The 15201-nt window shown below is 39.8% G+C and overlaps 4 protein-coding genes across 4 annotated transcripts in view; 2 read left to right on the forward strand and 2 right to left on the reverse strand.

The window, feature by feature from the left end:
- Positions 1 to 1784, reverse strand: part of Dora (zinc finger SWIM domain-containing dorado) — a 79280-nt gene extending 77496 nt beyond the window's left edge. The window contains exons 1-2 of the mRNA XM_076816178.1: positions 1694 to 1784; positions 1164 to 1646 (exon numbers count right to left, since the gene is read on the reverse strand). Coding sequence (XP_076672293.1) covers positions 1164 to 1646; positions 1694 to 1784 — 574 coding nt within the window. The remainder of the gene's footprint in view (positions 1 to 1163; positions 1647 to 1693) is intronic.
- A 4221-nt stretch (positions 1785 to 6005) lies between these two features.
- Mre11 (double strand break repair nuclease mre11) lies at positions 6006 to 9295 on the forward strand. The gene is made up of 10 exons (XM_076816281.1): positions 6006 to 6533; positions 6782 to 6953; positions 7036 to 7172; positions 7256 to 7446; positions 7525 to 7729; positions 7803 to 8142; positions 8212 to 8362; positions 8436 to 8596; positions 8665 to 8794; positions 8850 to 9295. The coding sequence occupies exons 1-10, from the start codon at positions 6428 to 6430 to the stop codon at positions 9207 to 9209; spliced, it is 1953 nt and encodes a 650-aa protein (XP_076672396.1). The 5' UTR covers positions 6006 to 6427; the 3' UTR covers positions 9210 to 9295.
- A 167-nt stretch (positions 9296 to 9462) lies between these two features.
- Positions 9463 to 10819, forward strand: Rps14 (ribosomal protein S14). Its single transcript, XM_076816333.1, has 4 exons — positions 9463 to 9596; positions 9899 to 10049; positions 10123 to 10210; positions 10457 to 10819. Exons 2-4 carry the CDS (start codon positions 9901 to 9903, stop codon positions 10673 to 10675), a joined length of 456 nt encoding a protein of 151 aa, XP_076672448.1. The 5' UTR covers positions 9463 to 9596; positions 9899 to 9900; the 3' UTR covers positions 10676 to 10819.
- Dctn4-p62 (dynactin subunit 4) lies at positions 10717 to 14343 on the reverse strand. Its single transcript, XM_076816293.1, has 9 exons — positions 14087 to 14343; positions 13919 to 13989; positions 13663 to 13859; positions 13243 to 13382; positions 13004 to 13166; positions 11928 to 12111; positions 11647 to 11860; positions 11387 to 11577; positions 10717 to 11302 (listed from the first exon to the last, which is right to left on the reverse strand). Exons 1-9 carry the CDS (start codon positions 14213 to 14215, stop codon positions 11083 to 11085), a joined length of 1509 nt encoding a protein of 502 aa, XP_076672408.1. The 5' UTR covers positions 14216 to 14343; the 3' UTR covers positions 10717 to 11082.
- Positions 14344 to 15201: the final 858 nt, after the last annotated feature.

The following is a 15201-nucleotide window of genomic DNA, read 5'->3' on the forward strand; positions in this document are numbered from 1 at the left end:
AAGCGGCTGTTTACTCTAACGACTCTCGACGATGCGGAGCGCTCGAAGCTTAATAATTCAATTTTGCGAATATTGCAATACCTGGGCGCGTTGTCAGAGAATTTTAGTCTTTTTGCGAGCATGCAGTTGCGATCGCTCTGGTTCAACCCCTCAGCGACGACCTCTGTGTTTACCTAGGGAAGAGTGGGGCTAAAAGTCCGGCGGGTAAAAAGTCCCGAATGCAAAATCTTCATTCGTAAACAATCGATTGAATATTGCGGTATAACTATGTTGATGGCAAGGGTAATAGGAAGGACCGGAGAGTTGTCAGTCGTTTTTGGGCGTTCGTGCGTGTCATATGACGCCTTTGTCATTACGTATGTCAAGAAGAATTCCTTCAGTAATGTGTGCATGACATTGTTTACTTCTGAATGATAATATTTTCGAACCTATATATCGGCGAAACTACCTTACTTATATTTTTATTCTTTGTTAAAGAAGTCATGTTAAAATACTAAAAAGAGTGGTTGCCTTTGTTGAAGCAAAACCAATTAGTAAAGTTATAAATTATTCATCTTTTTCCTGTTTTTTTATATTAAAATAATTTGAGTTTAAGAAATAAGGCCAAAGTGTTTAAAAGAGAGTTATATCTTTATGCTGAGCCAAGATTATTGTGCAATTTTTTGCTCAAGCTGAATTTGTGTCCTGTATTATCATTCTTTTGTTTAAGAAAAAGTCGCGGTAGTAGATATTTCGTTTCAATATTGTATACCAAAATAATTGCTTTAATAAATATTTGTTGATTTCAAAAGGGTTTTTTACTCATTCTGTTTTATGTTACATGAAAAGCTGGTTAGAAGATATTGAGCACTTTCTACCCGAAGTAGAAATTCCATTTTGAATTGGACCACATTTTGTGGTGTAACTCAACAAAAAATAACACTAACAACCAACAACTTTGTAAAAGTAAAGCATAATAGTTGTAGTTTATACAAAATAACACCGTATATCTCTAGATTGTTATTACTAAGTTTTACATAGGTTTATACGAAAAACTAACAACTATCTCGAATTGAGGTGAACTGTACAGGGGGCATTTCAGTTAAGGCGTTGAAGCCTGCCACGCCGAGCGTGGCCGAAAGCATATAGCGGCAGTGAGAGGAGCAACATTTGAGCACGCTCACCTTCCGCGGTCTTCTTGGTGGTGGTGAATCCGGGGCTGGGTCGTCGCCATCCTCTCCAGTTGTTGCAGAACGACTCCGACACGCTGCTCCAGCTGCACAGGGAGTCCTCCTCGAAGCGGTCCGAGTCCTCGAACGAGTAACGATCAGCCTCCTCCCACTCGATTATCTGTGCACCAGCTGGATCGGCGGCGTGGTCCTCCCCGGGTCCGGCGGACGCGGCATCCGGTCCGGAGCCTCTAGCCCCGCCGCTGGAACCACCGACGCCCCCACTCCCGCCCCCGCCACCCCCGCCGCGTCTTCCTCCACCGCCACCTCTGCCGCCCACCGCCACGGGACACCGAGCCAGGTTGCCCGCCAGTTTTAATTGTCGTACGAATCGGCACGCGCGACAATACGGGGCCACTGCGCCCCCGACACACGACCACCGTGCTCCGACGACGGCCCCACCACGATAATCACAAAGCGACGACAACGTCGCCGTCCCTCAACAGCCGAGCCACCCTACGACCGCGCGCGAACCCTTCACTCGCCCTGTTCCCCTCGGATCGCCACCACCTGTAGGACAAGCCGAATTCGCGATATTACTTTCGGGGGGTCATTTCCGCTGCGAGGAGCGGGCATGCCCTAGGGGTCGTCCTTAAATTGCGTAAGGCTCTTTTGGGGGAAGAGCGTCGCGAATTTCTTACGTTATCTGAGAAGGCAAGGTGAGGGAGGGATTCAGGTAGTGTTTTAGGTGATATTTTTTTAATGTAATTTTTAATACGAATGAATTATATCAACCTTTAAAAGAATTCTAATAACTGATGAAATGCTGTGTAAAATACATTACGTAAGGAACGGGGAGGGGGCTGAGGTATAAAATCTTAAGAATTTTTATACCGGGGAAGGGAGGAGGTAAGAAATCGCGAAATTACCCTTACGTGATTTAAGGACGGCTCTAGAGGAATGTTTCAATGATTTTGTGTAGGTATGGGGTAGTAGGGCAGAATTATAGTTATGGAGTGGTTGAAGTAGGGTAGATGCCCTAAATACTGCAAGGGTCCCTATTAAAAAAAACGTAACGTATAAAGAACAGTGTAGAGTAATAATAAGAAGAGCAGTCCCAATTTAATAATTTTTAACCGACTTCAAAAAGGAGGAAGCTATAGATTCGACCCGTATGTATTTTTTTTTATGTTTGTCCCCGCATAAGTCCTCAGCATATGGACCGATTCTGATGATCTTTTTTTTATTCGAAAGAGGGCGATGCCCAGATGGTCCCATCCTGCACTGCGTCAACAATGGCCCAATATTTTGCCAGTTCTGGTTAATAATAAAGACTATTGTCACCTAATTATTATTATTTTATGTACGTCATTGTACGTACACGCATATCTCTTCAGCATAAAAAGACAAAAAATTTTTTTTAAAAATTACCGACTTGAAAAAAAAAAAAAGCACTAAAAAGTAAAAAACAATTTAATTCCAGATTTAATCTGCGACTCTCATATTTTTTAAGTCGGTGCCTCATCATTTGCACTGTGTAAATCTGGGGCCGACTTAAAAAATATGAAAGTCATAGATTAAATCAGGGGAGAAATTATTTTGTACTTTTTTAGTGCTTTTTTTATTTTTTTTTTCAAGTCGGTTTTAATTTTTTTTTTTTACTTTTTGTACACTATTCTTTATATTTTTATTAAGTAAAATAAATCGAGTGGCAGTAATAGGGACTCTAGCAATAATTGCTGCGTCTAGCCTAGTTAAAGGGATATGGTGATAGTTTTCGCAAACTGCAACCCTCGCCCAGCCGGTGATGAGTCAAGAGTGACCCACGGTTACGGTTAAGTGCAGGAGCGAATATAACATAATTCTCCCTTTCGATATTAGCGCTATTAGATGATGTTCAGTATCTACAAAGTATATAGTTCTGAAGCGGATACAACAAATATTCCGGTACAGGTCAGATATGACCCGACATCGGCTTGTCGCGGGGCATTTTACGATCGGCTGCTCGAGGGTTAAAGTATTTGACCAGTTGGGCGAGAGATTGTCTGAGGCAGCGTTTCCTAATTAAATTTTGCCACGGAACCCTTACACACCCACTGAAATTTAGAGGAATCGTTAAAGATTCAAACATTTCGTGGAACACCAATTGGGAAACGCTGATCTAGGGGTTCGGGGTAATTTAAAGGGATGTCATGTGTGATCGTGTACCGCTGAATAATCAGTTTGTATTGTGAAGAGTAAGAGTATGCTGGACATGTAATGGAAAACACTCCATGTATATATTCGGGACACTTTTAATGGCTAGAGAGCTGTGAAATTTGTTGATTGAACTCTGATTTGAAACCATGGCTGGGTAATTGGTAAATCCAAGCGTACACCTCTAACCACCGTTTTACCACCGCCAACACGGCGCCCGATATTTCCTCTCAATTGCACCTCCTGCCATCGGAGACACCCGGCACTTTTAATTGCTCCTCGAAACGGTGCACGCAACATCACATCAACGCCCCACACCGCAATCGCTAACCGATCGCCCTTTATCCGAGAGAAATTCGCCCGCCTCGTCTAGCTCTACCCACGTTACTCATTCAGTTTAAAAGAAACAAGGACGGGGAAATAAATGGGGCGAACGAATAAAAAGAATATTGTCTGCTGGACTTGTAGAGTTACTACGTCTTCGAACACTGTTTATCATCGACGCCGTTATGCTTGGGCCCGCGATGCCGCAAGAAGGTCACCTTTCACTTTCGAATTCTGTTGTCCAGTTTTGCTTACTACACGAAAACACCTTTAAGTGGCACTGCGAATCGAGAAGCGCGAATGAAACGGTTTTTATGCTCCAAGTACAACGGTATCTATTATAATTAGATCAGATATGAACGAGACTTAAAACACGGAATAACTGTAGATCGAGATACAAATTTTCCATGGAAACTTAATTTCAGATATCACAGTGAAAGTATGATAAGAAAAATATTAAACCGATTCGTAAATAGCAAGATCTTCGCGCGTACTCGATAAGTAGCAAAGCTTTTCGAAACGCAAGTCGGAGCAGAAACAGCTGATTCGCGACGCTTCGATGTTTGAAGATGCGTATTGATTTTTTTCACTAACAGAGAAGAAACGTCTCTTTCATCTCGTATAACTTCGCAAGGGTCCGCGAAGCGTCGGTAAAAAGAAAGAAATGAAAGGCAAAGACGCGACGCGGAAATTCGGTAGAAGGTCGAATGTTTGTATTGTCCAGCCGTGATTATGAACGTCAAACGAGCAGCGTGCGATTAGGTTAGAGAGAACTCGGTTAGGTTAGGTTCGAGTTATAAGGAAGTGAAGTTGGAAAGAGGGACAAGAGCGTATATATCAGTGACGCGAGAGACGGAGGCACAAGGACCTTGGCGGGTCGACAGACCCACGTCAAGAACGTGCGACGACCCCGACCCCGCGGAGCGTAGCCAACCCTCTCTCTTTCCCCATCCTTCCTAACATCTACTGCCTCGAACATCTCACTGTTCCCACCTATCCCGCCATCCCTGTACGTGTACGTGTGTATTCCAACCCTTTTTCCTGCTTACCTCACCCTCTCTAACGAGTTTACCCGTTCCGTCACTGGTGCACTTCACACCCCTACTTCCTTCGTCTACAAACTACTACTACTACGGGGCTACTACTAGCACCGCCGAGCGAACAGCACGGAACCAGAACAGAATGGGGAGTAGTACACAACAAACATGTATTATATGTATACACACATGCACACATAGAACGACGCACTCAACAACAGAGTAGACAGCTGAGCCACCAGTGCCCCACCAATTTTATGTAAGAGACATCTCGCACAGTGTCCGCGATACCTTCCGCGAACGTTCAGCCCGGTGCGGAACCGCGACCAGCTCCAACGATTTACGCCCGAATAACGCACTACCACTGCACAGCCCGAGAACTTCAGCTAGCCTACCCCATCGACGACAACAACAAATATGGCGAGCAAACCTACTCCTGCACATCAGTGCTACGACTGCCGACTGACCGCCAGGTGGCGATCGGAACGCCGCCCTTGCGATCCCTACCACTCGTCCCTTCGGCTCGCTCCGGTCGCACTCGCGAGAGTTCGGCAATCCTTACTGACGCTTTCGCGCCTTTTATTGAATCACGGAATTCTTACTAAGGAAATTACTCGACGAATATTCTGCTTCGTATTGGTAGTCTCATTATGGGAAGTTTCATAGTCGAAGGAGATACTGGGGAATTTAGGATTGCTGAATGAAATCGGTGAAATATGAAATTCTTGGCTGCTCTGTTTTAAATTCGTTTTAACTATGAATTACGATTGTAGTGATAGAAATTGTAATATTTCTGTGCATTTTTGTACATCTTTTACATTCTGCGTATTTGTTTTGCAGAGTAGTTTGATATACTTGTACGCGAAGTAGTGGAGGAATATAGAAATTCTTGCAGAATGTTGATTAAAGATTGGTATATCATTTGAAATTAGAATTTCGTATTTTCTTTGATTTCAAATTCGCGTAGTGCGGTTGTAGAGAATTGCATGTATGACGAGTAATTACCTGTATGTTGAATGGCCCCGAAATATCTTCAGTGCCTCGGTACGAATCACAATCATTTCAACTACACAGCGTTGGTCTTCTAATTAACAATTTTTTCTGCAAACTATTTTTATCGCGTCATAAATAATCATATCAATCACGTTGCAAGCATCACCTAATAGAAACTGTATAACACCCACGTATATTCACCAGATGTCGCCACTATACCGAGCATAAAATTGCGCGGTTCCGCGCATGCGGGTTTCAAATTATTTTTACACAAATTACTGCAATAGCCATTCAGTTCTCCTTCTGCAAAATTATAATTCTTACTTCTACAGTAATTAATGCAGACACCATTGAAAACTTTCTCATATTTTCATATCAAGCAGTATTTACGTTTACAACCAATCATAATTCTTATTCGCACAAAATATTTCGCGTCCATTAAAAACGTATTTAAACAGCGTTGCCGGACTTACTCCATATCGCGCATTTCTAATGGATTAAATATAATTTTACCGTATAATTAATTGTCTATTATACAATTACAAATCGTCATTTTAATGTATGATTGCATATTTTCCTACATATTTTATTAATATTGCTCCACTTGCTTGGTTGTGATTGGTTAGATAAATTGGCAACGGAGTTTTACGCATTTTAACGCCTCACTGTCTCAGCGGCACAAGATTGTTTAGCCTTTTGTGAATTTGCAAGAAATATTTGATACATAAAATGTCAACTAACGCGGACGGTAGTGAAAATATCAATTCGGATGACATGTTTAAAATTCTAATTGCAACCGATATTCATCTCGGTTACAATTATAACAAAAAGAGGGGTTGGTTCCTACGACACATTTATTATTATAAATAAATTTTCTTCGTTATTGTACAGTTAAGATTTATTCTGCACGAAACACTTTGAAGAAAGATGGAAACATTTAAATTCAATGTTTGTAACTAATTGCCCTGCTCGAGCAAATAACATTCCTCGTAAACAACTGTAGTCTATATATATCATTTCGATAGCGCTTCTTTTCGTGTAAAGTAATGTTTATAATAAACGTCTATCTATATTAAATATAAGGCAATGAGTTGGACGATAGTTTCGTGGCGTTCGAAGAAATCTTGCAACATGCCAGAAGCAACGAAGTGGATTTTATACTTCTCGGGGGAGATTTATTTCACGATACGAAACCAAGTCAAACCGTGTTATTGAAATGTACAGAACTGTTAAGAAAATATTGTTTAGGCCTGAGGTTTGTAAAATAAATATTTGCGATCAATAGCACAATTCCTTTCCTGTCGTTCTTGTTTAAATTGTATTTTATTCTTCGCTAGGGAAATCAAAGTTAAATTTTTAAGCGACCCTGAAGTCGTATTCAAACATTGCACTTATAAAACTGTGAACTACGAAGATCCGAATCTAAATATCAGTATGCCAGTATTTTCCATTCATGGGAACCATGACGATCCAAGTAAGAAATATAGTATCTACCTTTTAAGTATCACATTTATGTAGCGAGTGTCTAAATTATTTATAATCATAATGAAATTGCAGGCTTCGGAGCTACCGGATCAATGGACTTGCTATCAACAAGTGGTCTCATAAATTACTTTGGAAAATGGATGGACCTTACTAAAGTCGTCATTCCTCCTTTAATACTGAAGAAGGGTTCGACGCATATTGCCATTTATGGTTTGAGTTACATAAACAATCAAAGATTATCTCGATTACTGAGAGATGACAAGGTGAAGTTACAGGAAACGTATTTACTCGGTATATCAAAGCTCGTCTCTTTCTCATAATGGGATTGATGTTCTTTAAAGGTGGATTTCTTGCGTCCGACAGAAATACCAGATTGTTTTAATATACTTGTGTTACACCAAAATCGTGCACAGCACAGCGAGTACGGGCACATTCCAGAGAATAGTCTTCCAAAATTCCTCAATCTTATTGTATGGGGCCACGAGCACGAATGTCGTATAATGCCAGAGTTTGTTCCACATGCGGAATATTTTATTACCCAACCAGGTATATTACTTTTCTTATATTATCACGCTATGAAATTAGTAGATTCGATCTTATTTCAAAATTGCTGTTACAGGTAGCTCTGTCGCTACTTCATTGTCCGAAAGCGAAGCAAAACCCAAGCACGTCGGTGTCTTGTCCATAATTGGATCGAAATTCAAAATGAAGAAGTTAAAACTGAAGACTGTCAGGCCATTTGTCTTCGATAATTTGATCCTAAAAGATGAGGATATACCGACTAGCTTGAGTCATGCGTCCACCATGGATGTGTACAACTTCGTTGATCAGTACATAGAGCACAAACTTATACCTAAAGCTTCGTTGCAACTAACGTCTCATCCTAAACAACCTATTCAACCCTTGATTCGTCTCAGAATATTGTATTCCAAACCAGCTGAAGTATTTGATACAATTAAGTAAGATGCATTTCTGTTTCAAACGCGAAGCGTAGCTGGAGTTTAATTTACAAGTAATATCCTCCTCAGATTGGCGCAGAAATATTGCGACGAGGTTGCGAATCCTATGGACATGATCATATTTCGTAAGGTGAAAGCTTCGTACAAAAGATCGGATTTAGATTTGTCAAGTATTAACGACGACTTGGAGGATATAGCGCAAGCTCTTTGCCACGATAGTGTAAGCCGAAACCTAGCAAGCTTGCTCTATTCTTTACTCTTCGAATGTAAAAATTTATCGAGCTCGTTATTAGGACGCAGATTGGAAAAAAACCGTGCAGGATCAAATAAAGATGCTCTTCAGTTTGGACGAGCATAAAGACAAGCTATCGATATTAACAGTTAATGGTTTAAACGAAGCATTAAATCGATGTATAAACAGAGGTGACCCGGATGCTTTCAAGGATATAGTGAAGTAAAGTGTTTGTAATTTGCTACTGTGGGATTACCGTGCACTTGTTAATTCTCATTTCTAATGTTTAGTCATCAGATGAAGAAAACCATTTCTTATTTGGAAGATAGTAACGTCGATACTAGTAATGAGAGTATTAGCAAAGAAATCAAAAGCTTCCGGGACCAAAGACTGGAGAAACATCAAGAAGATCAATTAGAGGTATGTAAGTCAAGAAAATTAGGTGACTGCATGTACTAAGTATATTATTTCGTAGATACAAGAGTTATTCAATGATGCACAGTTGCAAAATAGAAAGGCTGCGAAAAGTGTATTGCGCACAGATATCGTCGATGTCATTAGTAGTGACGAAGATGAACAAAGCGATGCAGCGCCGGCAGCGAAAGCTGCAAGAGGCAGAGGAAGAGGCAGAGGCAGAGGTTCCCGAGGAGGTGCTCGTGGTAAATCTAAGAAAGAGACTGAAACAAGTCCTCTTGATGTAACGACTATATCACGATCGTCTGGAGTTGCAAAACAAACGAAGAAACTAGCTCAAAATACGCTACAGAGTTGCATCGGTACATCCAGTCAAAACCAGCCACGTGGAAAAATCTGTTTTATAGACGATTCCGATTAAAATGTAAATTGTCTGAAAAGATTCCTCATTTATATTGTAATGAAGCCTATACGAAAATAAATTAATTTTCTACCGATGTATTTAAATATTGCATAATTTACTTCCCACTCTGTAATTATTCTCAAACTATAATTTTTAAATCTTTAAATAATCGTCAGGCGATTACTTATAAACCATAATATTTATAAGAAATAATAATTCGAAATAAGAATGGAAAAGAAATTGTAAAATTGTAAGAAGACGATTGCATTTGAATCCCGCTTGTATTTCGATTTTCGATACTATCGAAACCTAACTCGACCACCACGCGCCGGAAGAACTCTTTCTTTAGACTTCCTGCTTTGACCGTGTTATATCGGGGGAGCATTCAGTAGGCACGATTTACAGGTATTCTTTAAGAAAGACTCAGTATTATATAAAAATATCATGTTAAATAAACAGAAGAGGCATATATATACAACCTTTAATTGGGATATCGCTCTCGTATACGTTTTAAGTCTGGATGCGATTGGATGAATTTCACGTCGCGCAGCTTTGTGCATTGTGAATACTGTCAAGACATAACCGTAAACTGATTCCGAACAGTTTACGTTGGTCCATATCTAGTGAATAAGCAGTTGAATTAAGAGGAGCATAAGCTGTCGCAGAAACGTACGTTTAAGAAAGCTATAAAGTAATATTCTGTGTAGAAATGCCGCCGAAAAGGGGAAAGGTACAAAAGGAAGAGGTCCAAGTGTCTCTTGGACCCCAGCTTCGCGAGGGTGAAGTTGTATTCGGTGTTGCCCACATCTTCGCGAGCTTTAATGATACTTTCGTTCACGTGACCGATCTGTCTGGAAGGTACGTTTAAAATTCACTGTCAATGTTAATAATATTTCCTACACCCAACTTTGCACACCCCTGTTTCTTACAGAGAAACCATCGCCAGAGTTACTGGTGGAATGAAAGTCAAAGCAGATCGTGACGAAGCTTCTCCGTACGCTGCTATGCTTGCCGCTCAGGTAAGTTCATAAATGAAACTATATTACACGGCCTATCCACATTCAGGCAGCACCTAGATCTGTACTCCATAATCTTAGGTGCGTTCATGTTTGTGGTACATCAACTCTCTTTCTAATTTGGAAATGTGTCTCGATTAATCACATTTCTTTATGCGGAAGAATACATTTTTATATCAGATGCTTGTCTTCGATTATCGAGCATCGAAATTAACAATCAAAGATCAACGGTGCTTCTGTCGCTAATAGGACGTGGCAGAGAAATGCAAATCCCTTGGCATCACGGCGCTCCATATCAAGTTAAGGGCCACCGGGGGAAACAAAACGAAAACACCTGGCCCAGGAGCGCAGTCCGCTCTACGTGCCCTTGCCCGTTCTAGTATGAAAATTGGACGTATCGAAGATGTCACACCAATTCCATCTGACTCTACGCGCAGGAAGGGTGGTCGTCGCGGACGCAGACTGTAATTTATGGTTCTGTGCGTGGTTTATTAACTTTCACAAATAAATATTTAAAAAAAGATTTGTATCATTATATTCTTCTGATCTGCACAGGTAATAGTCTGCGTAATAAACAAATATGTTATTGTTAAATAACATGGAAAGACACGACTTCGATGCTTTTCTTCGTATATTTTCATATGTACAATTTGTAGCACCACCTTACACGTTGCATTATTAATCAGTATTACATTGACGAAATTCATTAGTACATTGATTGCTTACGATTAATTACAAAATTAGTATAAATAAAAAAGAAATAATATACACGAACAACTTGGAATTAAAAGTACAAAGGTATTTCTATGAAATATGTATAAAACGTGATTGTATTGATGATACTGTAAGCAAGTAACGTTTTATAATATCGAGCATTAAGCAGAGCCAACAATATTTCCCACGGTTAGATACAATTTCACTCTGAGATCCAACTTTTTAGGCGCCTTATGCTCCAATGTCGTAATTGTGTTCAAATATCCGTACTGCATCACGAATCCAATTATGACTGATTGACTTCCATCAGCTTGTAAATCTTCGTGCGGAGTTATGAGTAGCTTTATCACTGCTTTGTTTCCTTTTCGCCAGACTACAAGCCTTGATAAAAGTAAAAAATTGTTAAATACGTAACGGAGCAATTATAAGTATAATGCGTAAAGACAATGGCACTGAGACACATACTTAGGGTCGTCTTGCAGATTATAAGTATCGCCTGTATCATCATATTCAGCAGTATCATCTCTAGGTGGAAGAATTAGAGGGCTGTGAGGTAAAACTAAATCTGCATTGGCGCTAATTTTAATGGGCTTGGTTTCTTCTACTATTAACACTTGCCGTACGATGGAAGGCAACAAACTAGGAGACTCGGATTCCTATAATTACAATGATATTGAATGTGACTTCTCGAAATGTCTAACATATTTTGTAGCATAGGTATTTACCTGCTGTATGCTTTCCTGTTTCACTGTTTCTTTCTGACTTTCTTCCGTCTCTTTCGCTTTATCAGTCTCAGGTGTGTCCATTGGTGTGTCCAACGATAGCAATGTCACTTGAGTTTGATGCAACGTTGGGTTACAAAACTTCAAAAGCAATTCACTCGTCTTCCCTGGGCGAAGCGGTTCGCAAGTGACTATCCTTACCTCTGGTAAATGGTAACTATAACAGAAATGTGTTACAGCAGCGAAATACTTATAAGAATGCGTGAAGCATGTTAGGAACTTACAATGCAGCGAGCTGAATCTTAAACTTTGTTGATTGCGGATAGATATCTGGTTTACTGAGACTATGTTCACAGACCCTGCACCGTTGCGACCTCTTAATTAACAATTGCCTATGCTGCGGGCGTAATTCGTTCACTTTCTCTGCTTGCACTTCTGGATGCTGCAGTCTTTGCTCCAATGTGGTGACTGCGTTTGGAAATAAGTTTGAATATTTTTAAGTAATTGGAGCGTTACTTATCGATGCTCGATAGCTACTTACTCTTATTTACTCTTGGTAAAAAATTTTTTCAACATTTTTTTCGGGGCACCCTCTAGAATAGTTTCAAATAATTAAAAAAAAAATCTGTGTAAAGTTTGAGCTCGATCGGATAACGGGAACAGGTGCCCCTGGGCCCTTAAACATTTAAATCATTTTTTTAACAGCTCGCAAAGTCGATTTTATATAATATCCTCCAAGTTATTGAGTAAATAAAAAAATATGTCAAACAAAAGTTGTAGATCCGGACAAGAAGCATGCTTTATGTTTTATTATTTTTTTCTCGTGCGACAAACGGTTTTCGAAAAAAGTCCGAAAAGCTAAAAAGAAAAAACTTTTCTCCTGAAATTTTGAAAGTTTAAATGCTTCTAGAACACTTTTTATTTATGAAGGCGAACAAAAAAATGGAATTTTTATTTTCGAGGACTATTTTTTAAACATTTAAGGGGGAGCATATACCGAAATATGCGAAAAAGATAAAAAAAAATCTTATTTTTAGTGTTTGATATGTCATGAATATTTCCTGAAAATTTGGAACCGAAATTCGTAAAGATGAACATAAAAGATGCTCCTTGTCCGGATCTACAACTTTTGTTTGACATATTCTTTGATTTACTCAATAACTTGGAGGATACTATATAAAATCGACTACACAAGCTGTTAAAGAATGATTTAAATGTTTAAGGGCCGAGGGGCACCCTTTCCTGTTATCCGATTGAGCTCAAACTTTACAAAGATTTTTTTTTAATTATTTGGAACTACTCTGGAGGATGTCCCGCAGAAAATTCAAAAGTCGAAAATAAGAACCACCCTACTACTTACTCTTAGTTATGTCCACCGGACTGGTGAAAATGTCTGGTGGTAGTTCCGCCACCTCTTCGCTAGCAACAGCTGGTGGAGGCTGATCGCACTGTAACTGAGAAGAAGGCTTTGCAGGCCGACCAATACGTTTACGAACCATAGCAGATGTCATACTGAACAGAGCCTGAAACGGAAAAATGCAAATTCGTTATGTAACTCCATATCAATTTTTGAAGATCAGTAGTCCTTAATCGCTTTACCATTTGCATGTAAGGGCACTTTGGTCGAAACTTCTTCTCTATCTGTTGCTTCTCTATAGAAGCTAATATTTTATGATAATCGATTAAAGTATTAATACGGGTCATATAAGGGTTTTCCTGTTCAGGCCAGCCTCCGGTTGCTAAGAGAAGAATAATAGTGTCAGTATATTCTCCTGCAGGGCCGGCTTTAAGGGAGGGGCAGGCAAGGCGGTCACCCGGGGCGCCGAATTTGTACGGGCGCCGCTGTATGCGTTTATTTATTTATATCCATTCTGCTAATTGATTTTCGTGCCCTTGGAGGGGCGCCATGATAATCTTGCCTGGGAATGCCAAGTATGCTAAAGCCGCCCCTGTTCTTCTGCGTACTTCTAAGTACCTCGGTAGCCTCATTAATTTAATATAACGAGTATGTAAACCTACCCACAGACTGATCCGAAATACCAGCGTCTCTAGAACTCCACCTGCACAACGAACAGAATAAGTAATAAACTTTCTTTGGTGTTGTCTTAACATCTTTAACGTCTTCTCCTTCGGGCGGTGCCACTCGCAAAGGTACGTGTCCAGCTCTCGTAGACAGAGTGTGGAAACAACAAGGGCACTCGAAGCAATTGGAACATCTATTGACGTATTTCTGAAGTTAGTATGAAGTTTAATAAAGGACATATCAGAAACTTACTTGTTTTTCTTAAGGCGAACCTCTGTTGATGGCAAATTCTCCATGCAATTAGGGCAGTAGTGCGAGTCAACCTATTGTAATGAATACAATTATACACTCGGCTATTCGTCACGCTTACAGAAACAATTAAACGGCATTAATTAATACCGAATGGTGTAAAGTGAGTACCTCTTGACAAACGCAGTAACCGCAACGAATTTTTGAGCAGTGTCTGCAGAAATAGATCTTTGAGATGGGCTTCAATGATCCACAGTTGCACACGTAGCGCACGTAATCGGGCTGATTCAAGTACGACATGACTAAAAATGTAGTTGCAGGTTTGTTTTTTCAGGAAAATACAGGGCTAGGCCTAAAATGTCACCTCGATCAATCCATCTGCCACTTTCCTTTAGCCATTTTTAGTCACTGACATGGTATATCAAGTGTGGCGAACTTAAACCAAAACTAATAGCGAATTCGGTATCTCGCACTGATTCTGCGCTAGTTCCAGAAAATGACTTGGATTGGTTGATTCTTATAGAGCTATAAGGTTCGTCTCTATCAAAAACAACCAATCCAAGTCATCTTCTGGAACTAGCGTAGCGCACTATTGCTTATTGAAACACTGTAACTCGGTCCGAAATGACGATTATTAATTATTATTGTTAATTGAGTGGTTTTAAAAGAATATTAATCGCCAATTTTGAACGAAGAAACTCTATATCCATCTAGGAATAAAATGAATAAACTATAGAATCAGCATCGGTATTTGAAAATTGCTAATATCTTTAAAATCGTAAATAAAGGGCGGTATTCTCAGTCGCTACTTATTCTACTAACCTAGTAGCTAGTAAAGGTTGCCGAATGCTTAAGCATTTGCTTAATAGCGTATTCGGACAGTCGCACTATAGTGGGCACTGAGTGCGAACTTTTTCGCTTCCGATTGGTTAAAATTCACACTCAGTGCGCACCAGTGCGACCGCCCGAATACGCTATAAGAATAAGTAGCGACTGAGAATACCGCCCAAATTGTATGTGAAAATGATTGTTAAATGTTGCCACGGGATTGTATTATGAGATGCAACTTCAGAATTCTATTAATAAGCGGCAAAAGTCGCATAAATTACGCAAGAATATAAAGATCAATAATGACACAGAGAATAAGCTTATGGAATAAATTGCCTGTAACTAATTAATTATGAACTAAATAATCAGAAATATTATGTAGAATTGTAGCGGAGGGTTTATGCTTTGAGATGCGACTCTAAAGTACATAAATTAATTGTAGAAAATTGATAATTTGT

This window comes from Andrena cerasifolii, chromosome 7, assembly GCF_050908995.1.
Source record: "Andrena cerasifolii isolate SP2316 chromosome 7, iyAndCera1_principal, whole genome shotgun sequence".
NCBI lineage: Eukaryota > Metazoa > Arthropoda > Insecta > Hymenoptera > Andrenidae > Andrena > Andrena cerasifolii.

What these genes read in the sequence shown, in the direction of transcription:
- Mre11 (XM_076816281.1), top strand. Translation starts at nt 6,428, where the DNA reads ATGTCAACTAACGCGGACGGTAGTGAAAATATCAATTCGGATGACATG. An exon ending in TGGGAACCATGACGATCCAA is followed by an intron (nt 7,173 to 7,255) that starts GTAAGAAATATA and finishes ATGAAATTGCAG; the next exon opens with GCTTCGGAGCTACCGGATCA. An exon ending in GAAGTATTTGATACAATTAA is followed by an intron (nt 8,143 to 8,211) that starts GTAAGATGCATT and finishes TATCCTCCTCAG; the next exon opens with ATTGGCGCAGAAATATTGCG.
- Rps14 (XM_076816333.1), top strand. Translation starts at nt 9,901, where the DNA reads ATGCCGCCGAAAAGGGGAAAGGTACAAAAGGAAGAGGTCCAAGTGTCT. An exon ending in GTGACCGATCTGTCTGGAAG is followed by an intron (nt 10,050 to 10,122) that starts GTACGTTTAAAA and finishes TGTTTCTTACAG; the next exon opens with AGAAACCATCGCCAGAGTTA. An exon ending in CTGCTATGCTTGCCGCTCAG is followed by an intron (nt 10,211 to 10,456) that starts GTAAGTTCATAA and finishes TGTCGCTAATAG; the next exon opens with GACGTGGCAGAGAAATGCAA.
- Dctn4-p62 (XM_076816293.1), bottom strand. Translation starts at nt 14,215, where the DNA reads ATGTCGTACTTGAATCAGCCCGATTACGTGCGCTACGTGTGCAACTGT. An exon ending in AGTGCCCTTACATGCAAATG is followed by an intron (nt 13,167 to 13,242) that starts GTAAAGCGATTA and finishes TTTCCGTTTCAG; the next exon opens with GCTCTGTTCAGTATGACATC. An exon ending in AAGATTCAGCTCGCTGCATT is followed by an intron (nt 11,861 to 11,927) that starts GTAAGTTCCTAA and finishes TTTCTGTTATAG; the next exon opens with TTACCATTTACCAGAGGTAA.